At 43.2% G+C, this 27,399-nt stretch overlaps 1 protein-coding gene across 1 annotated transcript in view; it reads left to right on the forward strand.

Annotated features, from left to right (window-relative positions):
• COLQ (collagen like tail subunit of asymmetric acetylcholinesterase) overlaps positions 1 to 22,636 on the forward strand; it is a 44,490-nt gene extending 21,854 nt beyond the window's left edge. Inside the window, exons 7-17 of the mRNA XM_075143479.1 lie at positions 1,635 to 1,697; positions 2,735 to 2,761; positions 3,419 to 3,463; positions 4,210 to 4,245; positions 5,178 to 5,258; positions 9,726 to 9,822; positions 11,617 to 11,756; positions 14,649 to 14,768; positions 15,376 to 15,496; positions 17,791 to 17,893; positions 19,915 to 22,636. Of these exons, the coding sequence (XP_074999580.1) occupies positions 1,635 to 1,697; positions 2,735 to 2,761; positions 3,419 to 3,463; positions 4,210 to 4,245; positions 5,178 to 5,258; positions 9,726 to 9,822; positions 11,617 to 11,756; positions 14,649 to 14,768; positions 15,376 to 15,496; positions 17,791 to 17,893; positions 19,915 to 19,984 (903 nt within the window). The 3' untranslated portion in view covers positions 19,985 to 22,636. The remainder of the gene's footprint in view (positions 1 to 1,634; positions 1,698 to 2,734; positions 2,762 to 3,418; positions 3,464 to 4,209; positions 4,246 to 5,177; positions 5,259 to 9,725; positions 9,823 to 11,616; positions 11,757 to 14,648; positions 14,769 to 15,375; positions 15,497 to 17,790; positions 17,894 to 19,914) is intronic.
• The last annotated feature ends 4,763 nt before the right edge of the window (positions 22,637 to 27,399 follow it).

Genomic DNA, 27,399 nt, shown 5'->3' on the forward strand with positions numbered 1-27,399 from the left:
AGGCAAAAGGACTGCACACAATGTTTAGTTCGAGGCTGCATTTTCCAGTAAATCTTTGACTCTTCATTTGCTCCATGAAGGTTGGTGCCCCCACCTCAGAGGATGTGGTGCAGTAGCTCTTGCTACTGCAAGAATAATAGTAAATGACTTCTGAATTCAAGCCTCACCTGGAAAGCAGACCCTCAAGCTCTTCACAGCTATGTTAGATGAGGAACATCATATTATACAGACAAGCAACAAGAGACTATGTACAAAAAAAGGAGCCAAAGTTCACTTTGAACTGTGAGATGAGAAATGGTGTCCCCCAAAATGCAGCGTGCTGTGATTTCTCACAGTGGGAGCAGTGAGGGCAGAAGGAAGGTTCAACTGCCTCGGTCTCTCACAGTCTGATTACTGAGAGCACAGCAGTCAGAAAACTCTTTCGCTTGGCCTTTCCTTATATAAGCTCTAGTTTTATTTATGAAGTCTTCCTAATTTTGATTTTTATCTCCTCTTTGTTATTGTTTATTGTCTATTGTCTATTGTTACACTTTTTCATCACACTCTAGAAACATCCCTCACATTCAGTAGTAATAATTTTTCCTATACTTTGACTGCAAGTCCTACTTGCTGTTTGATTCCAATTTTTCTGCTTTTATTGTCTCCTCTGATACCTGTCTCCTCTGTTCTTTAGATGGGTTTCATTTCTTCTGGTCTTTATAAATTTCGGTTTCCTCCCTGTCAATGAAGGCTCCAGTCAAGCAGAGGCTAGCAGTCTCTGTGCTCACTTCCATCAGTCGTGTCTCTCTTTCCTTTCTCTTCTTCTGATTTCTGATCTTCCCAAACTCCTGATACTCATCTTCACTAAAGTCATTTGGTGCATCCTCTTCTTGCTGTAAATCTCCAGTAAGCTGCTGTTTGGGTTTTTTTCTCATTCCCATCTCTGTGTCTTCTATTTCTTCAGCTGGGTCTCCTTATTTGTCTTCTCTTTCTTTGACACAGCCTTGGTCCAATCCTTATTTCTCCTACTTTGTTTCTTCAAGTCTTTTCTAAACTTCTGCCGGGGCAGCAGCCAATGTGAAAATCCTCTCCACTACTAGGACAGTGAAAGCCAAAGGGGAATGAGAGCCAACTGTATTCTGCTGGTAGGGCTGCTGCATGTCTGCAGGGACTACTCTGTATTTCACCCTAGATGTAGTTAGCTGACAGCAGGCAGAGAAGTTGTTGTAAAGCCTTTTCATGATTTACTGGCTCCAAACCACTGTAAAGCACATGATGTCTCAGAACTATGATAAAAGTAGTGACTATGCCTCCCCAAGCCATAAAGTCTTGCAGCAAAATACCTTTCTTTTCTGCAACTCAGTGGAAGTGATGCTGGATAGAGACAATGCACCTTCATGCAGTAAAAGGATGCACTGCTGCTGCTAATTTGTTTGCATGTCCTTTAATAGCATTTGGCAAAATTCAAGCACAGGTTACACACCCAAGAAAATGCAAATAGAAGAATAAGATAACATGAGGACTCAGGCAGAACACAATTGCAATATAGACCTCTGACTACAATCCTACACCAAGGTCAGGTTTGTCTCAAATACATTCAAACATATCTTCGTCAGAGAGCCACAATCAATAACTGTCTTTATTGACCCCTTTAGGGTGAAAAGGGAGAGTTGGGTGTGATGGGATTGCCAGGTACAAGAGGACCAATGGGCTCCAAGGTTTGTTAACCAAACGCTGCATTTTCAGACATTGGTTTCTAACGCTCTGCTGACAGCTGCTTCCCTCATGAATTTGCTGGAAAGCATTTATCAAGATATATCTTTTCTAATACAGCTAAAAAGATATGTTCTCCTTCAAGCAAGGTTATGTTGTCTGGTTGGGCTTGGCTGTGGTTTTGGCTTTTCATAAAAATGCTTTGGTGTAAATTACTGTAATGTAAAAAATTATTTTAAAAGCAAAACTTATATATAATTGTATCCCACTAGAAAATTGGAGTTCTTAAGTGTATCCGCAGCATTAACTTGTGTCTGCAATGTTTTCCACCCACCTCATAAGACTGTGGAGATCATTTTGGTCCTCTGCTAAAACTATGCATATGTATTGACAGTTGGATAGTAGCACAATTTGGTCTAGATGTTCTAGTATCTGTACATCATTGTCTATAGCATAGGCTCTGCCTTTACAAATTTAGGCCACAACATTTTAAGGTACTTACTTAAAAAAAATTATGTAATTAGTTTACTCAAATAAAGGACTGGAAAGAAGAACTGAACACCACTGTTTATTATATGTTTCTTTAAAAGAAACTCAGTTTTATAGTAATCTTCACATTAGAAGATTACTTAAGTATAATTTAAGGATGTTCCACAGGCAAAAAAAAAAAACAACAACAGAAGAGGAAGATTATCGCTAAAATTATTTTCGATTATTAATTGTGGCATCTAAGGCTTCATTCACTTTCAGTTACATTTTATTTCCCTTGTTTCAATTTTAAAAGCAATATCAAACTTGCTGGCTTTACCTGGCTTTTTCACATTGGCTTTTGGGCTGAGTTTTCTTGCCTTTAATCCATATTTCATCGTTCTGTTTCAGTGCAATTTTAGAAGCTATGAATATTGATTTGCATTTACAAGTTGATACAATTAATTATTTGTGCTTTGTTCTTTTTCTTCACTTTAAAGTCTGCAAGATATGAATTTACTTCTTGGGTAATCTTGAAAGTGAGAAGCATTAAAATATCTATCATTCCCTTTAGGGTTTTCCTGGAACTAGAGGAGAAAAGGTCAGTGTGACAATAGAATAATGTATAATTTAACAATTGGAAACAGTTATGTAAAAAAAGTAACTGTAGAAATGAGACTGAATTTTTTTGGGAGTGAGCTCTAAAGGTCCCACTTGAAATGAAAACAAGCATCAAGGAGCACAGTCTCATGGTTTGGGCTGGGATGCTAAAGAAGTGAGTTTTACACCCTATCTTCTTGTGAACAAGTTACTACAGCGCAACTCACCACATGTTTCCCCATCTGAAGAATGGGTATAATAATCCTTAATTGTTGGTCTGGTTTATTTAGGCTATATATACTTTGGCACAGAGCGAGTTTTTACTGTAAGAACATACAGTGGAACCTGAACTTGGATGAAGCCAACTGGGGGAAAAAACCAAAAGTTTGGAAGTATTATGTCCAGGAAAGCACGTATTTAAAGTAATTATCTGGGGAGAATGAGTCCCTTTTCCTACAAGCCTTACTCTTAATTCTGTTATAATATCAATGAAAGTAATAAGGAAACATTTTAGGGTATCATCTACCTTATACCTCACTCTGGAGATATTACTGTATTCTGCGTGACTCCAAATAATGCCTCCTGTAGGAGAAATATTTTTTGCTTCCTTGTGAAATAGTAGTAATTAAGCTGTTGTCACCCTGTTGTCTCTCTCCAGGGATCCAGAGGTGACAGGGGTGACAAAGGAGTCAAAGGAGACCAGGTAATTTTCCTTTCTAAATGGCTGTGAACTTTAGCTGAATGTGCACATGAGGACTAATGTATTTCTGATAGAAAAAAACAGGAGTGGTATGGATGAAGGGAGCCTGGATGCACCTACCTGGGAGGGCAGGAGTGGCGAGGGAAGGCAGTGGTCCTACCTTGGGGCAGCCTCCATGTCCATGTGCCCCCCAGCCCCAGCGCATAGTGGGGTGACGAAGCAGAGGGGGATTTCCCTGGAGGTAACCTCAGTCTCTCCTGGCCTGTGCACTCCAGAACCATGACAGCTTGCCAAAATGCTTTTAGCTGGTGATATTACATTGCTGGGGGGGGTGGGGTGGGGTGGAGGAAGTGAGATTCATGGCTTGGGGGTTCTTTTAACTAAGAAAGGAGAACTAAACTGCTTTTGCTGTAAATGGAGAAATGCCATTCCCAAATGCAGGCTTTGGGAGTTGTCCAGGTAACAGGGTTGCCTGTAGACAAACACACAACCAGGATATTTTTGCCAGAGAAGAGGAAACAGGCAGCAGAGGATCAGATGGAGGAGTAGTGTTATCGTACAAGGGGCTTTACAATAAAATTTTGCTTATAGTCCTCCACCTACTGCATCGCCCGCAGTGCTGAATCACAGTGCGGGTTTTTTAACCGATATCAGTACAAGGCACCTGTTTTTCTTTCTTCCAAGCAAGGTACCGCTTTGTCAAAGATCACTCCACATTTTTTGGTTATTTTTCTCCTTTTACTTTGTAGGGAGAAATAGGCTTCCCTGGAATGCTGGGACAAAAAGTAAGTGGCTGTGATGTATTGGGGAGTTGTGTTAAGTGCTGGCATAGGGTCAATGAATGGCTTCAGGGACATCCTGGAAAGTATAAGGCATTGAAGCTCTTGCTTGACTTAATGACCAGCACTTCTTGATCAAATTCTTTAGGCTTTTTATCTTAGGAGAAAATTCTGAGATGTAGCTGTTTGTTGTTGTTTCTCTTTTTTCCCAGAATACTAGTTTAGTCATAATCTTCCTCCTGTTTAACATATTCAAACTCTTGATTATAGATTCATAACTGCCCTAATTGTTTGGGTTTTATTCACTTGAAGCTAATAAATATTTCCTTCTTGAACTCTGAATTGAAATGGCATTACTATAAATAGCAGTGATAACCCTGGCCAGTTTTTATGTCATCATTATTCTGTACTTGAAAAATAATCAAAATTCAGATGTTGGCTTATGGATTGTAATCCTAAAGGGGGATAATTTTATGACACAATCACGTCTTATCTCTGAAATCAGGATAAGGAAATAATGATTGCTTCTGGGGAGGCCAGAAGATGAGTGAATTCATCTCCCTTCCCCTGAGTGATTTTATTACATGTGCATCTTAACAGCAAAGCAAAATATTGCCAAGGGGACAGAGAGTTTTGCTAGCCTTGATCTCTCCAAGTCTCTGAGCATCCTTCTGATCTCTCCATTTGGCTTCCTCTTTAGGAAAGGATTTTTCAGGGAAATGTCGGTAAATTGTAACAGATATTTTTTACTTTATGCTTGTTTTAAAATATTTTATTATAATTTTGGATTTCCGAGAAAGAAATGGTGCCAGCATTATCTAGAGAAATCATGTGAATGAAAGCACCGTGCATCTGCTGTCTTGTAGAAGGCAGTTATAACCAAGGTAATGTGCATTCCTGTACTTACGTCCTGCTTCCTTCCCTCCACACCCACCAAGGGAGAGATGGGCCCAAAGGGACAATCTGGAGTACCAGGACACAGAGGACCTATAGGAAGACCCGGAAAAAGAGGCAAACAAGTAGGACCATGGTGTTTCCCGTTCCCGTGACTCCTGGGGTCTGTATGGTTGTGGCGTATGACCGTGCAGTCTGTGCTTTCATGGTACCATGCACTTTGTCACAGCGGACAGAAGCCCTGAAACACTTCACACGCATGCACAGGCTGCGCGGGAGTTAAAGCCTCAGCTTTAGGGCTGGAGCCTTAATCTGCAGCATTCAGCTCCCTGGCCGCACAGCCTAGGGAAAGTTGTATTTTTCCTGGCTTGGTAACAAACTCGTCGAATATAACTTGAGCAGACCCCCCTTTGAATCCTAAGCAACACAGAGCTATGGTCCCAGCCCCACTCGCTGTCTAGAGAGTTGGCCCGAGGTCCAGGTCTCAGACAGCGCGGGACATAAGTCTGTGGGGCACCACACTTTGTAGATCCCTAGCCCTGAGGCTGACTTAGGGAGCAGGGCTGCTTGATTTACAGGCAGCTTGGTAAGCTGCAACGGCAAATGGGATATATCCAAAATTCAACACATTTCAGCCTGCCCAGGTGCTATCTTCTGCCCCTCACGAAAACAGGTTCCTGGGATGAGCGAAGGAAGGTGTGTAGGAAAACACTGGATTTCTGGGGCTCTGAATGCGGGAAGGATTGCTGTGGATGCTACAAAAACCAGCCCCCCTCACCTCAGCTCCGGGCAGAGAGGCAGTGTCAGCATCTTGCAAGGGCCAACCCATTGCCTCTCCAGGAGTTTTCTCCCTGGGTCACCAGTGCAAAGAGCTACACTACTTCTGCTAGCAAAAAAACTACTTGTGTGCACTGGCAGTAGCCACCCGTACACTAAGAATGGTATGCTGTAATGGATTAAACTGCTATGTGGCTTGTGGCAATGAAAACCACTGGCCTATACATCCAAACCTCAGTCCTCTATGACACTGTGATACACCTCTGGTTTCTAGCACATGCACTAAGTGTGTATCCAGTGTCCGCTCAGGCTCTGCCCTTGCTGCCAGGCCAGCCTGGGGGATGCTTTCTGCCCACGCCATCCGATTTGGCTGAGTCTGGCTTTGCCCAGGCTAAAGTGTTGGTCAACACAGATCAGCTTGCAGAGCCACAAGGCCTTGCAGATGTCCGATACACAGTGCAAAGAACCCATTTCCTCTCTTAACACTAAATCAAGATTGTTTTGTTAGACTGGATATTTATATGGCGGTTCTCACCATAGTACTGCATGCCAGGGACATATTCTTCTGCTCTGAGAAAGGTCACGAAGACACGTAGTGACCTTAAGGGATGGTAATCTTGTGTGGAAGCCATTCAGGAATGGGATGGTTGACAAATGGCCCTTATTTAGGGCTGAAAATAATTATGCCAGTGGAACTACTTTTCTCAGACTTTCAGATGAGTTGTGAAGACCAGGAATTGTGTGTAAATTTGATACGGACTCCTCCACTACAGCATTTTCCAAGGACTAGGTAGCAATATTGGTATCGTTACCTGTTAAAGCCACCAAATGAGCCTCTTTGAGTGCACCTTTCCTTGTGTATTTATTTTAAACAACAATATTGGGGGTACAAAGAAGACCAGTTCTTTGTGCTCTGAATTGCCACCTGCAGAGCCTGGTTCTTTCTGCTGACTTACAGGGAAGGGAACCTGTTCTTGCTAAACAGACTTTGGTGTTAATGTGCATCTGCTCAGATACAGGAGCTTGTAGATGCCATGGTTAATGGGCTTAGCTGAAAGTATTTTATTTGCAGTCTGGTTATGCCCAGCATTGCAAACAGAGGCACATGCCTGCTTCACTGTTGTTCTGATGCCGTCAGCTAATATCCGAAGGGAAAAAATAGCCAGTGTGGGGAAAAATTACAGTTTGGTGTTGGGGAGGGAATAATAGGTCACCAAGTAAGGAAGGTATGTGCAATGTAAGTCTGCTAGATGACCCAGAAGAAATTTTTTTTTGCCCTTGATTTGACAATTTTTAAAAGCCGATGCATGCTCTTTGCTGTTTTGTATTTTTTTTTTTGTAAACTGTGCTCCTCTGTCTTGCCAAAGTGACGTGCACAGAATATGTTCCCATAGCATAAGGCAAATAGAAGATGTAGCGCCTGCAGCTCAACTTGAACACAGTGCACTCCTTACTTGACCTTAGGTGTTTTGTCACATTACACAGTGTCTTAATCAAAAAGTGGTGACGTAAGGCATGTCATAATTTAAGGCAACAATCAGTGTGACTAAAAGAACTACAGTCTGGCCCTAAATTAGGATTTCCAGGCCCAAGGCTCAGTATACAAACCCCTTTCTGGTGCCCTGAAAGCAATTTCAGCATTGATCTTCTGCAGGAAAACTGGGCTTCCCTCTTGTAATTGGTGAACTTGCTATTTCCTTTCTTCTTCTCTAATCCTTTGAAAAAACTTGAGAGTGGCATTTGAAGGCTCTGTTGCTCTGGCTGCTGCCTTTAAGTGCTGTAGTTATCGTCTGGCTGTTTGTTCAGCTGGGAGGATAGTTTCCATCAACATGGGGCGGTTTCCTGTCTCTTGATCCAGCTGACATCCCTGGATAAAAACAGCTAAATTAAGAAGGTGTCACTTCCACTTCCATTTTGAGATACGTCTTGATTACCTCACTTTCTTCAGCTCTCCTCTGCCTCTGGGGCAGGCTCTTCCTAAAAGGTGGCCAGGAGGTGGGAGTCACAAGCCTCACTGCCCTCTAACCGAGATATAACACCCAAAGCTTTGTAACTTTGGAATTGACCCTAAGGAGCGAGTTTAGGGTTTCAGCCTTGATAAGGAGGAATGACATACAGCTTTAGATAATGTTACTTTGAAAGAAGGGAGACGAATATAAATATTGCCCATGGGAAAAGCTTTTCTGAATGCCATGGGTGCATGTGAAAAGAAACAAGGCAAAGATATTTAATATAAATCTCTGCCATTATTTAATCTATCTGTGCTAAACAAGAACGCATTAAGCAATCATTCCTCCAAGCAGGAGACACGGCAGACAGCTTGTTTTCAGGCAGTACATGTCTGACTGGCCCTGGCTTGCCTCTGCCAGATCGCTATTGTGGGGGGGGGAAGAGATTTCCCACAGACTTCTTGGGGGCCACAAAATCCTGGTCTGCCTGTTCGGTGTTGTGTAATGTAAGAAGTAATTAGGGATCAGCATCGCTGACATTCACATAAATCCTGGAATATTTTGATGGCACAGAGCTTACCTAATAGGATTAAACAAAGCAAATATTCAATTAGTTTTTTATGGTCCATGGCAAAATCAACCTTCCTCTGTTGAAATCGTGCAAGTGACATTCAAACATATCCATGGGATACAACATACTATATAACAAAAAATTATTTTAGCATACATTACTATATATGCTTCATTACTCTGAAATTAGACATGCAACCACTCATCACGCACCCGTGAATGCACATTAACCTGTAATTACACCACCTTCAAGGAACTCATCTCCTTTGTCATTAAAGGAAATCTTACACGGCACACTAGTTTTTGTTATGTAAATAATGTATGCTGTTACATAAAAATCAAATCAGATACTTAAACTTTAAGCTATGTAATACACTTCTGAAATATAAAGCTGAGAAATCCAAGCCTTGGAGAGTATATGAGCAGGAAGATAAATATAGTTATTTTTAATAAGTGTCACCATATTAAATTCAGGAGCAAAAATAGGAAGGTGCTGAACAGTTCTAGGGTGAAACTTCCAAATGCCTAAGGGTATGGCTGCACAAACAAGCTCCCATGAGGCAAATTAGGGCTGATTTTACAGAATATTAGCTATTGTATGGTAACCGTGTGTAAACTCGTCTCCCATAGGTAATTTTCCAGCATTTTGGAGGGACACCATTTATCAGCATGGTGCTGCCACACACTAACTTGCACTTCGTAAAGCCAAGCCGTTGCTTGCCTTGCAATGATTTGTTAACATAGCTATACCCATGGTGAAAGTCAAGGAGATTTAGGAGTCCAGGTACCCAAAATACTTCTGAAAACAGTGTGAGCCTCAAAGTCATTAGCATCTTTCTGAAAAACTGCACCCTAAAACTGGGAAATGTCACTGGAACCCTTACCGACGCCTTATTGGATTTTCTCTTTTTTTTTAGTGCAGTAACTAGGGATTTCCAGGGTCACCTATTTCAGCTCCACCAACCCTTTCTTTCTGAGCTGCACTGACTCCTAGACAGCTATCGGGGTAAAAAGGCATCCTTAAAGAAAGGCCACCAAATTATTGGAGTCAGAGCAGGGTGATTCCTGACTCTACAGAGAGCAGATCTGCTAGGCAGAATTCCTGCCTAGACATGCTTTTCTGTCTCCACATAGAAGAGGACAGCACCTCTTCCCTGGGGTGGTGGCTATGAAGTTCATGCTGCATGCTCCTGTTGGCAAATGTCTTGGCTTTCTTGAAAGGGAAGCCAGTGCTGGCTGGAAGAGGTTGTGTGTTATTAATAGTTTAGCATATAAATGGATACCTCCCTCTCCTAGGGACTAAAGGGAGACGTTGGACCTGCGGGTATCATGGGTCCACCTGGAAGACCTGGTCCTTCTGGCCAGCCGGGCCCCCCTGGACCTTCAGGATCAGGTAAGTACGAGATCGAGTGATTTCCTAAACAATGTCCCTGCTCCCCAGTCCTTCCTGACTCACCACATATGACTACATAGGCCCCTTTACAAAAAGTGCTGCAAGGCTTTGTTTGCTTCTCCACTGAGAGGATTTCTCCTAAAGGCAGATCATGCCATCCTTGTCCATTATAAGAACTCTATACCTTACTTTAAAACCTACATTATGGCTTCTGATGTTTCAAATAAAACCAAAAACATGGCCTATGTGGTACCTGTGGGACTTTAGTAGATGGGGATGATGAAGGGACTTTGGAGGGAAGCCTTGGAGGGACTAGTTAATCTCCGTCATCAAAGGTCTGCTGCTTCTCCAGATATCCTGGTTTACAGTGAAAGATTGTGATTTTTAATCAGGCAGGACATACTCACCCTGTGTGGCTCTGTAAAAGAAAAACAGATGAGACCCAAGTCACAATGGCAGTAAGGGAAGAAGGGAAGAGAAGGAAAGGGATAGGAGTCAGAGGGAAAAAAAGGGTGGTGAAAAAAAACCTCTCTCTTTTTAGTTAAGTGCTGTAGATCTAAGCTCACTCTATGCAGTTGTGCGAGTTGTAGAAATCATGAGAAAAATCTTCTAACTGATAATTGTACAGCTTCAAAGCTATGCATGTACCTGAACTCTAGGCGGTTTGTGAGACAAAGAGTAGACATGAGGGACAATACATGACCCACAATGTTTAGTGACAGCCCTCAGGCAGGGTTTTCTCAACCCGGATATATACTAAAGTACCTGAAAAGAAAAGCAAAACCAGTTAGAAACTACTGTTGCCTCAAATGGACACAGCTGCTTGCACTGCAGCCAGCCTGTTCAATGTCCTCTTCCATTTTGCTTTCCCTTTTTCTTCCCTTGCATACATCAGTGGGCAGGAGGTCCCTACCTTCTGGTGGTCTGGAAATGGTACATCTGTGAAGCTGGGGGCTGCTTCAAAATCTTCACATATCTCATGTCTCCCATTATGAAACATCTTTGTCCTGCATAAAATAGCTGGAAATTTTCAGAGGGCAGAATTTTCACCATGCCGATGGGAAGGCAGCCAGGATCTTGAGATTGCATTTTAAAGGCTTTATTCCATCCACAGAAAGTTTATGTGTCAGGCTTGTTAATATTTTTCCTCTATAATATAAATTCTGATCCTAAATGACCTTTCTGTAATGATGTCATTGCTTGCAGGATGAACATGTTGGCTCATAGTCTAATTCTGCAGCGTAGCACATCCTTGCCGAAGTTTGAAAGTCAAAAAACAGTATTTTTAAAAATTTTTACTTGTAGCACTCCTGTATTTCTGGTTGGGTTTTCTGGTACAGAAACCTCTGCCACAGCATTGCTCACATGGTTGCACAAATGCACAAGTCCAATGCGTTGTGGATGTCTACAGAGTTTGGCTCTACTAAACTTGGTGCATAGGTGCTGTAGAGTGATCTGTGTGTTCATCATGACCTGAATTTCTGTAGCTTCAAACAGGCTGACATTTATCTGGAAATCCTAAGCAAATGGCCTCTCTTTTTCTCTGTAAAGTTGGTAGAAAAATTTAAAAAGTGATCTGAAAAAAAATGACTGTGGTCTTCCTCCTGAAGTGCTGGAATTAGTGGTTCTGGTAATCACTTCCTTCAGTTCCCAGTGGATTTGGTGGGAGATATGCATCTCTGAAAATTTACATAAGTGCATATATCCACCTGACCTGTATTTTTCCCACTAAGGCTGCGTTTGTGTTTTGTATGTTAACTTCATAACAAGACAACCTGGTATTTTGCTTCCTAGGGCAATTTGCAATAGGACCAAAAGGGGAAAGAGGACTTCCAGGGCCTCCTGGGAGATGTCTCTGCAGATCCCCACAACATGTGAATAACCCGCCATATGAGGAACCTGTGTTTGGACACAGTTATGCAAAAGTCCCCGCGGTAAGCAGATTTTCTGGGAGAGGATGTGAGCAATTCTTAAATACATTTATTATTAGAGGTGTTGTATTCAGTAATATTTTGGATTTAACAGGGAAGATGTCTGTATGTGGGCAATGTGTTATTTCTAGTATCCACAACTTCTGAGACCCAGTCAGTGCAAAAGAGTCTGGTCTCATAACTAGTCTGAGGATTGTGTGATTGAGGTGCTGAAATGCAGCTGTTTCAAACCAGTAATGTAGCCCGTGTTTAGAAACCTTTTTACAAGCCTGAGGATGCTCTCTTCCATCTGCTCCTGTACATAGATAATCTGTTCTTTTTATTTCAGTAAATTGAAATATATTTCAGATTGGTCAGCAAAGTAAACATCTCTTTCTTGCTTATTTTTTATATCTTCTTCTGCAAAGACCATGATTTCAGAATTGAATATTGGGGTCAAGCATTTCACATATAAGACAGAACTTTCTCCCAAAACACACACCCTCTACCTTAAACCAAAGAGGAGTCTCCACAAACCATGGGAGTCAGACTTCTGAGCTCCTCTCTCTAGACATACACTTTATATAGCTAATTTCAATCTCTAGCCTTCTTGAAAGCCTTTTTATGAGCAAATTGGACAAAGTTCTTTAAAGGACAAGTCATCGCTGGAAAGAGACTTAGCAATTTTTCATCTCTGATTTCTTTGGGCTTTGTAAATACTATTTCTCTACTTTCCCTTCTGCTGGTCTCTGCCTTATTATTCTGTGCATTGTAGCACTTAATCAGCAATGAAAATGCTACCTTGCTGCTGCTGCTGCTGCTGCTGCGTACCAGCGTAGCCCAGCCCCTCCACTCATGCAAGCGGATATTGCGCGGTGTCTGGTTGTCTCTGAATGACAATAAGCAGCAATTAGCTTTGTTAACTTTCCCATCTGTCACGTTGGCAGAAAGCTGTTACAGTTTGTGAAAGGGACATACTCACAACACTGTCGATTAAACCGGGTCATTGAACTCAATCCTTTGCATGAGTGTGTTGCAAGTCTTGTCAGCTGCTCGCTCAGCCCTGTCTGTGTTGCATTACAGAAAAGCTCCATTATTTTTAAAACTTAATGGTGAGAGAAGAAAGTGCGTGAAATAAAGGTGCATATCACATCATGCTGCACACCATTGCAGAAAACTGTCATGTACTTCACGGCATGGAGAGCTTATAGGACAAGGTATAAGGCTTGCAATATTCTGTGTAGGTCTTATGACCCTCCTTCTCCATCTGGCACAGTTTCATATTAGATCTTAAAAGATGGTAATGAGGGTGTAACTACCTAAAATATAAGTACCCTATACTATCTCTATGAACCCTCATTTGATGATGATCAAGTGGCATTTCTATTCTCAGAAATGAGGGATGGCAAAGAGGCAAGCCTCAGCTCTGAAAGTGGACTGCGTGCGGAGCAGCGCTCCCCGTTTGCCTGCCCCATTTGTTTTACTCCGTAGAGTGTCAAGAATGGGAGCTTAAACATTGCTATTATTTATTCCGTGCAGATCCCCATGTAGCAGCTTTGAAGCCTGCCTTGTACCACTTGACGACTATTGTCAGGGTTGCTATAGCTGCACACGGAAAAGACCCAGAGACGGTGCTCTGTGCCCCCAGTCCCCAGCTTGCGTGGGTTGCCAAAGCAGCATCCTACCGCAGCACGGCCCCCGTGCAATCACCCACTTGCCCGTCAACTCCTCTGGTGCCAGCACTGCCAGAAGAGGGGAAAGGCTAGGAAACAAAGCACTGGCTAAGGTTCATTCCGGTTTTTAAATCTTTTGCAATTTCAAAGGCCAGTATCTGTAACAGAGAGTTTCAGAGAGCACAGATCTGCTATTGATTTCAAGAGAAATTAGAGCTCTGGGGCTGGGACTTGAGCTCCTGAACACAATTACAGAATCAGTTCTTTGCTGGCTTTCTATTTCTTTGCTTTCTTTCATTCAAGCTGAAGGCATTTTTATTCAATGCTTCTTTAACGAAATTGGCCTTTGTTGATGGCTATGGGAATATTCTGCTGTGTAAAAATTTCAGGGTAATTTGTTTTAAGAAGAGCCAATTCTGTTTATGCTGGTGGGAATCGGGCTCAGCCCTAAATCCATTTTGCTGAGAAGCACTCCATTTACTTTTTCTTAATTTAAAAATGGTTTGAATCTTGCTAAAATTAATTTGATTAAGCTGCTGAAGGAACAGATTATTTCCTAATGCCCCTTACAGCCAATTTCAGTGACTGAGACATTAAAAAAATCGGTAAGAGAGCAGCTCGTCCTAATTTTTCCATTTTGAACTAATTTTTTCATGTTTAATTGGAGACTTGGCTTTAGACTAAAGTATATGCACATAAAGAAACACGCATTTCAATGCCAATTAAATCTAAACAAAGTACAAAGTAGTAAAAGATAAGTGAAGGTTGCATTGAGTAATGCATTAGTTATTTTGTAGCCATGAGCATGCCTAAAAAATTACAGACAAACCCACAACAAGCATTTATGCCCATATGGACTTTGCAGTTGTTCCAGCATCTAACCATTTGAGCATCTGACAGTTTTTCTCAGCAATGATTGTGCACGAGTATTTGCATGATCATTACCTGTCAATGTGCATTTTGAAATAGGGGCCGTTGGAGCCATAGCTAGGTGGTCAGGAAAGACCATTCTCCTTTGGAAACTCGTGTCTCTTCTTAACAGTCACGAAGAAACCTCTTACAGTCTGGCAGTCCATGGGTGTAAGTTCGCACACCATTCTGTTTCTGAAAACAACCAAACCATTTTTCTGTGTAATTATTTACCTATTTGCAGATACATATATCAGTTGGCAAAACTAGATTCTGTGACAATCCAAAATACTTCTTGAGAGGGTTACCAGTCACCTCTTTTTCTGTGCCCCAGATTTTTGTGGTGAATAATGAAGAAGAATTGTACCGGTTAAACACCGAAAATGCCTTAGCTTTTAGAAGAGATCAGAGATCTTTGTATTTCAAGGATACCTTTGGATGGCTCCCAATCCAGGTGAAAATATGACTGTGGTCTCAGAAAACTCGTGAGTGTATGTTTCATTTTTAAATACAGAACCTACTGCTGTACTTAAGGTGTCATACAGAATCAATGAAGCAAATGGAGAAAAAGCCCATTTTTGAGAACTGCCACGGCTATACATAATTCTGTGATTTTTGTTCACAGGAGTCTTAATTACTGAGGTATTAACTCATCAGTGTTGCAGGTTCTGCTAACCTCCCTGTGAACGAGGCTCCACTGGTGAACAAACTGGGGCTGAGTTTGGGGAATTACAACAATAAAGAGCATTTTTTATTTAATACAAAAAAAAAGCAAAACTCACTGGGGTACGAAGTTGTGGAAAAACACAAACCCTGCAAACCTAAACCATGTATTTCCTTATTGCTTCAAGGAGCTAAGCTAAGTCCCGCTGAAATCAGCAGCAGGATCCTTCTTGTGTCCACTAGACTTTGAATCAGGTTCTGTATAAACCCTGTCAACCACCAAATAGCGGGATATGAAAACCCGGTTGCGGGATCTGCCTCCCACAGCCCTTCACCTCTGTTGCTAGCCAGGCTGCTCGTGGTCCGGTTCAGTAACCGCTGTGTGTTTGTTTGGCCAGCTCACCCCTTTCTATCCCATGGATTACCACTTCAAGGATGGTGGTACCTGTGGAGATGGGATCGTACAGGATGGGGAAGAGTGCGACGATGGCAATGCGGTTGTGACTGATGACTGTATAAGTAAGTTACAGCGCATCAAGAGCAGCCTCTTTCTACCAGGGAAGGTGCATTAGTTGTTTCCACAGGGTACACTGCTGTGTAAATCACACAAGTGTTTCACTCAGGGGAGCTTGAGTGGTTTGTGGGTCGAGTAGGCACGGGGAGAGGGAGGCACAACGGCCACAGTGCGAAAACTGAGGTCCTTCGTGCATGTGGGTGCCACACACCAGCACAAGACAGAGGTGATGCCAAGTGCTTCTTATGCATCCTCACTGAGGACCGTGTACCTCACTGAGCAGAGGTGTCTGCGGTCAGAGCAAAACCACTGCATTTCAGGGGCCAAATCCAGCACCTGGTTTACATACACACCTTCCCCGGGGGCTGCCAGCTTTCTGGCCAAAAGATGTAGCATTCCTTGCAGTGCACCACAAAACCCTGTAGGACAGAGACTGAAGCTGGCTGTTTCTAATAGTAAGCTAGGTCCTGGGTCCAGTAAAACCACTTTGGATTTTGTTATTCACTTACATAGGGAAGGTGTCAGCCCACTACCTTTCACTATTAGGTTTATACAACATTTGATTCCTGTCTAGTCAAGCTTCCTTTCATTTTGCTGGTTGTGGATAGCAAAGAGCAGATAAGCATACAAGCAGCTGTGGCAACCTTCACTTCTACCTTTCAGTTACTTTTACCGCTTGATTCCTTCCCCAGAGCGCAGCACTCTACACCATCTACGGCTGACACACAGCAGGTTTGGTACCCTGTTGGTTCTAGCAAAGGGATGCTTCTTCACATTTCAGAACAGGCATAAGCCAACACTGAAAGATGCAATTTTTCTTTTTCATTTATATAGCCCTCCATTTTTTAGCCTGACTTTGAAAATGAGGTTTATGCAGCCACGCTCTATGTGAGTTTGTCCATCCACCTGTCCATCACCACCCTTCGCCTTAGATCGTAGGAATCCCATCCAACTTCTCAATGACAATAGAAAAGAGATTTCAAAGGCAATTCAGTTGCAACAGGTATAGGGAGACATATAAATAAATGCCCCTCTAAGCTTGCCTGACTGCAGAGTAATCCAGTGAAGAGCGCATGAGCTCTCCAGGCTCCAAGCACGAGAAAAAGATGCAATTAGAATTTGCGATCAACCGTGGGGAACAAGCATGCAGAAAAATAGTGTTCATTAGCTCTAGTGCCTGCAAAATTGTACATTGTGTGTCTGGAGGCACATCGTCTTACTTTGTGGTATAGACTGGGCAAAGCTTCAGGTCAATCGAGGCCTTGCAATACATAGACTTCTGACACTGGTGTGGCCCAAAGAGTTATCATTGAGTTACTTGGAAATGAGCACATTGTCATCATTCTGCTCTTCTGACTGAACCAAAAAAAAAAAATTAACCAAATGTTAAGTGGATTTAATTGTAAAATAGGCTTATTGTTCTTAGAAGCATCAATTTCTAACAAACAGATTTTTGGTGCAATTAATTAATAATTTCTTTTTGTAAATAACCCATTTTAACTCTTATAAACTCCCTATTCTTGAGCATCCTTTTAATCTGTTGCTTAATAGTGTCTCTGAGAAGATGTCAAAGGGATTTTAGCTAAATGAATTTGTTCAAGTTATAAAGTCATACTCAAAAAGCTGAAGACATCAAAGGCAAAGTCCAGTTGCTAAAATAGCAAACCAACCCACAAATTACTGTAGCCTACATGCCAGTCACCATGGAAAAATGTCACAAGGCCCACTCACGCTCAAATCAGTAGGAGTCAGCAGTGGGAAAAACACCTTTTTGGCAATCATTATGTTTTTTTATTTTTGATAGACAGGCAATAGGTCTGCATAATTCTGTTCGTATGTGGGAACTCACTTGCAGTAGACACACATAGATACTGTGCAATATTGGGTAAAGGTCTAGGTTGGGATTTTCAAACCACTTAATGACCTCAGAGTGTTTTTTTGAAATTGTGACCTCCCCAAATCATTTTTGTTAACTATTTTATGCTTCCTTTAATTTGTTTTGATAGTAATTATCTATGGTAACAATAATTATTAGAATAAATGCTGTTGTAATTAATGTTTCTGTAGTAATTATTTTTAGTAGTTATCCATTCTTTCCCTTGGTCATTGAAATTAGGCTGAAAAAAGCATATTCTTTGTAGTGATGAATATTGCTCCTCCTAAGACAGTTCTTACAGGATGCCCTCTCCAAAATGCCTTGTTTTATACTTTACTCTTAAAAATCGATTTCCACTTATCTTACCTGCCTCTTTTACATATGAAGTGCCTTGAAGGTATTTCTTTCTGTATTTTTCACTAGGATGCCGCCGTGCTTACTGTGGAGATGGCTACAGACATGAGGGGGTTGAAGACTGTGATGGGAAGGATTTTGGATATTTTACATGTAAAACATATCTCCCTGGGTATGTATGAGCTATCTCCACTTTGGTTTGGGTGGTTTTTTGTTTGTTTCTTTCTTTCTTTCTTTCTTTTTTCTCTTTGCCAGCTTTAAAACAGAAAAGTATTACCCACTTAAACCTTGTTCCACTGGGACCACTGCAGGTAGTGGGGGAGAAAGAGTCTATCAGATTATTTCTGTATATAATTGACTTTAAGGGCTAAATCTCATCTCTCAGTAATAAGCAGATGCCTCTTACTGTACAAAATGAACAAAGGTCACATAGACATATGTTTGCCCATTGCTTGCAAAGATTTCCTCATTTGGTGACGTTATCATTGCATTAATGTTCACCCATAACATACCAAGAGTAGGAAAGACCATGAGAAGGAAATGATCACACTGAAGGAAAAAACCCCAAACCACAACCTCCCACCGACCTCCTGTTGCCCTCACCTTTAATGGGTACTCTAGGGGTGTCTTTGTTTCTGAATCAACCAGTCGTCTATATCAGCCTTCCCAAAGACCAGGAAATTCACTCAACAGCAGATGCAAAGCCATGCATCTGCTCAGCAATGATGTCCTTCATTTAAAACATCTGCTTCTTGTTGACTTGCCTTCTCTGCCTTTGTTTAAGCAGCTTCCTCTGGTCAGCATTTTGCCTCCAACAGCAGCACCTCTATTTAACTGTCAGGTATTGTTACTGGCTAACAGGAAACATTTAATTTGCAAATGAAATTATGCACAGAGCCTTCATCGTTCATGGAAGAACAATGTGCTAATTGACAGGAATTAGAAACCACAGGATGTCTTTGTAAGTCAAGTGCTGTGCTAATACTTCCACTGTGATTGTTGGAGCACTCCTGGTGTAAGAGATTACTAAAATTGAGACCAGCAAACCTGACAACCTGAAACATTTTACAGAGATCTCATCTTCAGACAGCGTGGAGCTGTTTTCTACTGTGAAAACTATTCCCTTCTAAGAGTCCGAAGTTTGGTGCCAAAAATAGCAGCACAAAAGCTGAGAGTTTTATAAATTTCATTTTCCGTGTATAATCAAGTTGTGAAGAGCAACCAAAATCCTTTATTTTTATGTGTGCAGCCTGCAGATGATCTGTTAAACTAAAAAAAAGGCTGTGTCTCATCAGTAAGACGGGATAAGTATGTAAGCTTGGCACCCCTGTGGGAGTTTCATCCCAAAGCACCCTGTCCTCCAAGAGCTCTGCTGCAAATGATTTTCCCATTTTCTACTCTTTCCAGCCCCCAAATCCCTCCTCATATTTCACACACCTTCACTTCAGATTTTATGTTGGTTTTCTGAGAATGTGGGTTATCCAAGGACGTAGTTTTAAGGACTTGATTAATGGCTGCTTAACGCACAGCTTGTGGATTATCTGATGGATGGGTTATTCACTTAGACATATGCTAGCAATAAAAACTCATCCAAGTGCTTATTTTACTAACATCTCTGGTCAGGTCGTCGGTAGGTAGAGTCACTGCAGCTCAGTTTAAGTCAGCAGAAAGACAAAATCACTGTTTTTCCTTATTTTTCAAGGACCCTTCCTTTTACTTTTTTTTTTCCAAAGGTGGCCATGTGTCACTATCATTATTTCAAGTACATGAAAAATAAGTTGAAGGACAGGCATAGTCACAGCTGCTGGAGCTATTGGAAGTAACTGGAAAAACACTTAACTTGGAGCCTCAGATATTTTGTTACACAGTTCCCGTGGGTGAGCGCCAAGGTCTCCTGCACCTATCCCCTGCATAACGCTCAAGTCCCACTGCCAATGGGGATTTTGTGTTTTTTTAATTGACATTACTGGGAATTAAGCCTTCACTCCTGGAAGCTTGTCCTGGACTCTTATTTTGCAGACAAGGGGGAGCACAGCAGAGCACTGATGGAAATTATCCTCTTATTTTGGTTCCCATATATTGCTGCACATGGCATTTTCTGATGTTCTTCGCTCCTACAGAGAGTTACATCCAGAAACCATATAATGTGAACTGTAGCATACTTTGAAACTCAGATATTCTCTTTTATTTTAGGTCTTACGGAAAATTGCGATGCACTTCTTACTGCTACATTGACTCTACACAGTGTCGATACTTCACATGAGGGGAGCGGAGGTGGGTAGCATCCCACATGTAGCGGGGTGCTAGGTGCTACACTCTCATCTATCCAAGAAGGACTGGGACAAAAAAAAACCCACCCACCTCTGTGTGAAAACAAACAAAAAGACGTCATGCTGCTGATGGCCATTTTTAGATTTTTTTTTTTAAATTCAGTCAGATTGGGAAAAAATAGGACCACTGCATCCTGTCTTAAGAGAGAAATGTCAAACAGAGTTTGCCAGTAAGACTTCCATGTGGCTGTGGATGGCAACTTGCTCTCCACCACAAATGCAACGTTAAGCTACTGGAAACTGAATTTCACTAACCAGGAGTATCGTGTAACAATTACCTCGACTTAGCACTGTTAAACCTACATGTAAGCTCTTCAGGGTTTTTGTCTTTAAACCTTCTCAGCATAAACACGAAGCGTATCTTGGATGCGGTGTTTATAGGACTTCTATTACAATGTGAACCTTGCAAGTGTTGTATCCACATACGTGATGATTTCAGCGACATTAAGGTTAACTATACACCTTCGTGGGTCGAAGGAGCAGAAGCCCTTCAGTAAGTGCTTTAAAGACCAGCAAATCAGGCAAAAATGCTGGCTAACTTCACCTTCAGGCTAAGACGTTTGGCTGTGTGTGTCTGTGTGCATGCACGGAAATGCATGCAGTCACAGGAGGCCTGAAACTGCTGACCACAAAGGCCAAATTGGACAAATAAACTGTGAAATAGCCAAGGAGCTCTCTCCCAGGAGAAAATCAGACAAGGAGGGAAGATAAAGAAGGAATGTATTTCTGTATTTTTCACTTCTGTCAGGCTGGCTGGGCTCTGTGTGACCCCGAAGGGGCTGGGACAGCATCTGCCCGTTACTGGGACAGTTACCTGCCTGAAACCACAGTGTGACCACGTACACAACGCCTTCACTCTGGTTTCCACACTGGAAGGTCTTTTCATTTTCATCCCCTTGCCCACCTGACCATCGTCATTTGGTTACTGGTTATACCCTGTCCTCTCTCCCCCTCTCTCCCACTCGCTCTTTCTGCCGTCGTGTCTGGGGTACCCCCCAGCGTACGTTCTCACTTTTCTACCGCTGTAAATCAGATCTTGCAGTAGGGTGTTTATGGATGCTCATTCATGCTGTGTAATGTACATAGATTTTTCTTTTTCAGAAAGCTTTTTCAACGATATTACTTCTGATAGGAGTCAGGGTAATTATATACTTATTTATTAGCAGGCATTAAAGAGCATATTTTACATGCGAAGCATATTAAATGTTATGTGGAAAAAAAGTCTGTAACAGAAGAAAATGAAACAAAGGATGTGCAGAATTCAGGACTAAATGTCTCAAATCAAGATGTTATTTTCCTACAAGCCACTCTTTTCTGCTTCATCTAAATGCTGTACACAACTGTTTGAAATGCGTGAGTTATCTGTACCAGCGACAGCACTGCAACCGCTGCACTTATACTGGTGCTTCAGCAAAGGTGAAATAAAGGTGGATGTTGCATTATAATGGTAATGCATTAAAGTAATCAAGAAAGGGATATAACTTGTACAACCTGTATAGAAGACACTAACTCTGCATGTCCAAAGTGATACTCGAAATCACCAATTAAAAAAAAAAACCAAACCAAAATTAGTGTACTCTTTGTGGCTATCACTTACCTGGGCTCTTTATGCTGCTGTGAAGTCAAGCCGCCAGCATTTGTAGCCCAGTTCAATACTTCAAAATTTTTCTTCTTCTTGCCTTTTTTTTTTTAAATAGAGGTCTTAATAAAAGGTCAAGGAACCACTGGGCCAAGGAACTTGCCCAACAGAAGCTCTGGAAATCTGGGCACGAGCACAGCTGCCGTTTGATTTCCTGTGCTTGTCCAAGCGGCGGCTTCCAGCAGCGTCACAGCAGGCGGGAGCACATATCCCGGCAGGAGGCTCCCGAGCACAGCCACGTCCCCGGCACCACGTCCTGCTGGCCAACCCTCTGGCTGAACCTCTGGCAGCATCTGCCAAGTGTTACCATCCTGGGCTTGGGGAGACTTCATCTGAACTCCTCACCTTCTCCAAGGAGTTTATCTCTACCCCCCAAAAGCCTGGAGTCTTTGAGAAATTTGGTAATGCCAGGGGCCTTTCACCTTCAGTTTTAAGTTGCATCATTTTCAAAAGCTCCTACCTCCGAAGGACATTGAAGTTGCGAAGCCAAGCGCACGGAGGGTAGGAAATGTAAACGGGAGTTGTGATGGTATAGGTAGAATTGTACTGTGCTGCACATGTTCAGGAAGGGGCACATCACTCTGGTCAGAAAACATTCACAAAGCGTGGATTTTAAATGGACTTTATTAATACAGCACAAACAATTCAGCATCTTAACAGAAAGTGAGGAATGTAAGATATAAGGAAAAAAAAAAGACATGAAACAAGTTTCTTACTGCCGTTACTGTCTTGTTCCCCTCAGATAATAAAGCAAGAGAAAGACATCTGGGAAGGTGTTAAGTATATATGATTTTTAAAATGGCAAAAAAAAAAAAACCTTCCTCCTCATTTCTGACATACCTTCTTCATTATTAATTGGGGATTCTTCAGCTGGATGGCGCCTGGTCTGCTGTGAATTATCTTCCCTCCTTCTCTGAGTTTCTTAACACATTGTGCCAAGTCTGGTTCAAAAGTTAATTGAGGTATTTCAGTTCCTTGGCCTTTTGTAGCAGCAAACGCTTGCGGGAAAGTTTTCTAATGATTAGTATGCAACTCTAGAGGAATACAAAAACAGTATGAGCTTGCACCATGCACTGTACTAAATGTATACTAAAAATCCAGCTTGCACTTAATATATGATTAAATATGTGTAGTTACCTACTGTGTGTATTAGCAGCTCATGTCAATAAATCATGCTACCTTAGTTCTGGTATGTCCTTACTTTCACTTGTTTCATTTTGGGTTTAACAACACAGTTTTTATATATAATTACCTAGTTTAAGATGCTGGGGAGGGAAAAAAACCAGTGCCTCCTCTCCCATGCCTGCTGCCTCTCCCCGCTTGCTGCTGGACCCGGCTCTGCGCGGGCGCACCGGCGGGCACAGCCCGGGAGTGCGACTGTCCATCCCCGCACCCGGTCTTGTCGCTGCCTCAGCCCCAAGCTGACCCGTGCAATACGCCATGGGCAGAACCGCTCCGCTTTCCTTGATCTCTGGTTGTAAGCGGTGTCACATGGACTACTTTTAATAAGGCTTTGGGCTCCGGTTTGGGGGATTATCTCCTCCTGCTACCTCGTAACGTACTGGCTGGTTTGTAACTCCTACCAGAGGCTGAGCTGATGGATGCAAACCAGAAAGCAACGGCGTCGGGCGCTGATGGATGATGGGAACGGCAATGTTGGCACCTAGGCTTCGGTCACTCCCAGCAGCTGGCACCCAGGCGTTGGGAAGAGGCTCCTGCCTTGCAGTAGCAGCCGGCAAATCTGTCCTCCCAAGGCTTTTGTGTACAACAGGGCATCCCAGAGAAGGGCAGTGCTGTCTGTCCCCAGGGGAAATGGAAATGTATTGACAGCCAGAGAATGAATGAGTCTTTGGGGCAGTATATTTTCTGCCTGTCCTTTCTAAAAGCTCAGCTTCTGTGAGACTCGCTTCTCTGGCTTCCCAAGTGCCTACGTCATGTCTCTCTTCACTTCAAATCATTCAGAATTGTAGCTGCCAACCCTGCCCTTGCCCATAAATCTGGCCATGCCGCTCATCTCCTCCTTTCTTTGGTCTTATGGTTTCCTTTAACAGCACCAAAGTTCATATTCTTTGTAGCCCCTCCAAAACCCTGCAACGCCCTCGCTGCTCTGCAGGCACTGGGTTTCGTCGGCTTCTTTTTCAGCCTCTCACACCATCCTTTTTCTAACATCTTCTGCCACAGCCCCACAGACGTCACAGCAAAGGCCCTTGGCCACGGTTCTTACCTTCTTAAAGGATGGCTTCTTAGAGAAGCCAACCTCAATGTCTCTAAAAATCACGTGGTTCAATTCCCATTTCAGTCTCACTGATTTGGACAAAAGGAGAAGGGATTGGTGGTTATCCTTAAACTGGGAGTCCCCCAGAACAGGCACTGTCCTTAAGCACCAGCTGTTTATGAGTAATAACAGTAATAAGTCCCCAGTTAGCTGCTTTTGGGAACAATTCAATAGCTTTGGCACTCTGCTGCCACATATAATCAGGTCATGTATTAAAAAAAGAAGACCAAAATAAACCCAAGAGAAGTAAACCAGTGCTGTGCTGCGATTCTTTGATGATACTCAAGTATATCACGCAGGCAAGGCAATGCTGCAAGAAGATCTTTAGAGTTGTTGGAAGAATCATGTTTCATTCACAAAGGGTGAGGCAACAGAGAGCTTTCACCTAAGGAGATGGATACGGCAAAGCAAATGTCTCTTCCCTGGAAACCATTCTCTGGCATGGAAAGCACCGAGTAATGGGCTATTGAACTCTGCTACAGGCAACGTAAGGTGCTGGCGGAAAGACAAACTGAAGCAGGCAACTAGTGAATGTAAAATTGGGATCGTGAATGTAAAATTGGGATCAGGAATTCGGTTCGGAGTAACTGATGCTTACTGATCTGGTAAGGGACTGTGCAACTTGCAGACCATCTGAGCGCTGCCAAATCTTAATCAAAGAGAAAAAAGGAACAAAGCCTAAGCAAATGAGCCATTTTGTGTCTTTATTGAATGTGGTCAGTGAAAAAACCCCACTGTATTAATGCATTTGGTTACATGCCCGGCAATGTGCTCTTTGCTGCAAACTGGGCTCCCCTGTGCTGAAGGCTGGTGTCACTCCAGGTCTGAAGAAGCCAGAGCAAAGCCTGGACGTGGTTTCATTGCATCGGTAATTACTGGGGCATTTAGGAGGATGGTCCTGAACCAGCCCAGCGGAGGAAAGGCTGCGTTTGAAAGGGTAGCCAGGCCAAATTATATTAGAGGAGTGTACTCCTGCTGGAAATTACATTAGTGGCTACTTCCCTCCCACCGCTCCCAACAAAATCTTGGCACTTAAAAAGCGCTGAGTTATAGCCCTGGCCTTTTAGGGCTTTTAATTCACTCTGACAGTTTCCTGTGCATCTGATGGAGGGTCCGGTTTGGATGCACAATCTTCTCGAGTGAGAGAGAATAGGGTTTAAACAGCCATATTTTGCTGCAGCCTTCCCACCCACTCCTGAACAAGTAGCCCTCCCTGCACAGGGTGCTGCTCAGCATTTTCTTTGGGAAAGGAGAGGGAAGGAAAACCATGGAGTTGAACCCATCAAAGCCTCCCACAGCAAAGCCAAGCGATGCTGCAGGGCACTGCGGGGAGCCAGAGCCTCTCTGGCCGTTGTGCTCAGGGCGGGAAGGAGCCTCGCGCCACACATGCATCGGAGCATCTCACATTCTTCGGGAAAATCCATCTGCCGGGCTGTCCCCAGGGCCAACGCTACCGGCGGCACCTCCTGCAGGAGAGAGGGAAGGATAAAGCACTCCCCAAGCTGTTCTGCAGGCACTGCCGGGAGCCTGCCCGGCTGGTGTGCGACAACACAAACGCAGAGCCTCGACAGAGCAGGAATCTGAGGTAACAGCACGATAAATCAGCCAGGAAGAAGGGGAAGTAGCACTAACCTCCTCACACAGCAGCACGGTCAGTATATTTAGAACCTCGGCAACTGATGACTCTCTCTCGGCCAAAGTGTCACCGTTTAATAAGCGAACGAACTGACATCAGCATTAAATTCCAGCCCGTGGTTAAGACATATGTGTTTGACCCTTGTGCCAGGCATGGGAGGAAGCTTTCAGGATTCATCTTGGAGAGGAGACAGAGACCTGTCAGGGCCCTCAGCATCCCCTGTGCAGGGGGAGCAGTAGGGGGACAGTTATTCACCGTCACCCTCCCAGGAGGAAGAAGCACCCGACAGCATTTCTTACTGAACCACTACCCATGCTCTCTTTAGCTGTACTTTGTATTTTGCAGCCCTGAGGATTGCGGGACTCCAGCTGCAGGGTAAAGAGAGGCAAAGCTTCTCTCAAAACGCAAGCCCACTCAAAAGGCCGTTAGCGATGTCTCAGCCGCGGGGTTTCTGCAGCACCGCCGCGGGCGATGCCGGGCGACTTGTGTTTCTCTCCTTGCCTGCAACACACACGCCCAGGTTTCACGGCGGGGTGGTCTGTTTTGCTGAGCGCGTCCATATGTGAAGACTGAAGACTTCTTAATTTCTATTGCATCAACGGTGGATGCATTGCATCAGCATTTGGGAGCGGAAGGAATTCCCCTCTGCACCCTCACCACCTGTGGCTCAACTGAAGGTTGTCGCTGAGGGACACACGCTTGACAGCTCTGATTCACGGTCAGATCTGTCTGTTGTTTATTTAAGGATATAAACCAAGGCAGTTTTCCAGACCCTCTCTTGGTTTCACCAAACTTCGAAGCTCTCAGGAAAAGGCAGGACTCCCTCAGCAGAGGTCTGATTAGTTTTTTGCTTCTTTCTTTTTTAATAAAAAGGGTAATAACAAATAGTTATTTTTAAAAAACTATATTTGTGCAGGAATATCCTGCTTTTATATGTTTTTAAGCATCTTTATCAATAGCTGAAAGCAGAGCTCTACTTGAGATGGTCTGTGGACAAAAAAAACCAAATGTGGACAGATGAATCCTCTCCTTGTACTGATAACAGCTACATACTCACAGGCTGTTCACATTACCTAATGATACAGGCTTAAGAAAATGTAAATTAATATTTAATTACTTTATCCAAGAGCTTCTGCAGAAGAGAGTCCTATTTCAGAAGGAGCGTAGCCTGGATGCATGAACTCTCCACACAAGTAAAGGACCGATATAAGAAAACAAAGTGCCACATGAAGAACCTCTTGGGCTGGCTGACAAGAACCATGTCCAAGTCCTTTGAAACAGGCTGGGGTTTTCCCCAGCTTCCACCCAGGGGCTGGTTCAAGCCCCTGGGGAGAGCAGCCTGCTCAAGGTGACTGATGAAGTGTGAGGCGGGTAAAAGTAGCAGTGACTATATTTATACACCGACACTGCTGTAAATTAAAGGTGAGAGAATACAAATCCTTAAAAGACTGGGGGGGTAGGGGAATTTAATAAGCCAGATTGAAGAAAATAAATTGTGAGATGTCCTGGCAGGATCCAATGTGCAATGGGGACGTTCAGCATGTCCCCGATAAGGAGACAACTCCTCACAGACAAGGTCCCTGTGCCTGGCTGGTGCATCTGGTGAGGCAGGACTGGCCGTGCCTCAACACAAGGGCTGGGGCAGCAGAACGAAGCTCTGTGTGGGAGAGCGAGCCTCTTGCTCTTGAAGAGGGTCTCCCACTGTGTTTTTGGCAAGAAAGCCCTCCCAGCTGCCACAGTGCTCGGAGCGGTGCAGGTTTCGCAGAGACATCTGCGGCACCCCGCTGCACACGCAGGT

This window comes from Calonectris borealis, chromosome 2 (assembly GCF_964195595.1).
Source record: "Calonectris borealis chromosome 2, bCalBor7.hap1.2, whole genome shotgun sequence".
Classification (NCBI taxonomy): Eukaryota; Metazoa; Chordata; class Aves; order Procellariiformes; family Procellariidae; genus Calonectris; species Calonectris borealis.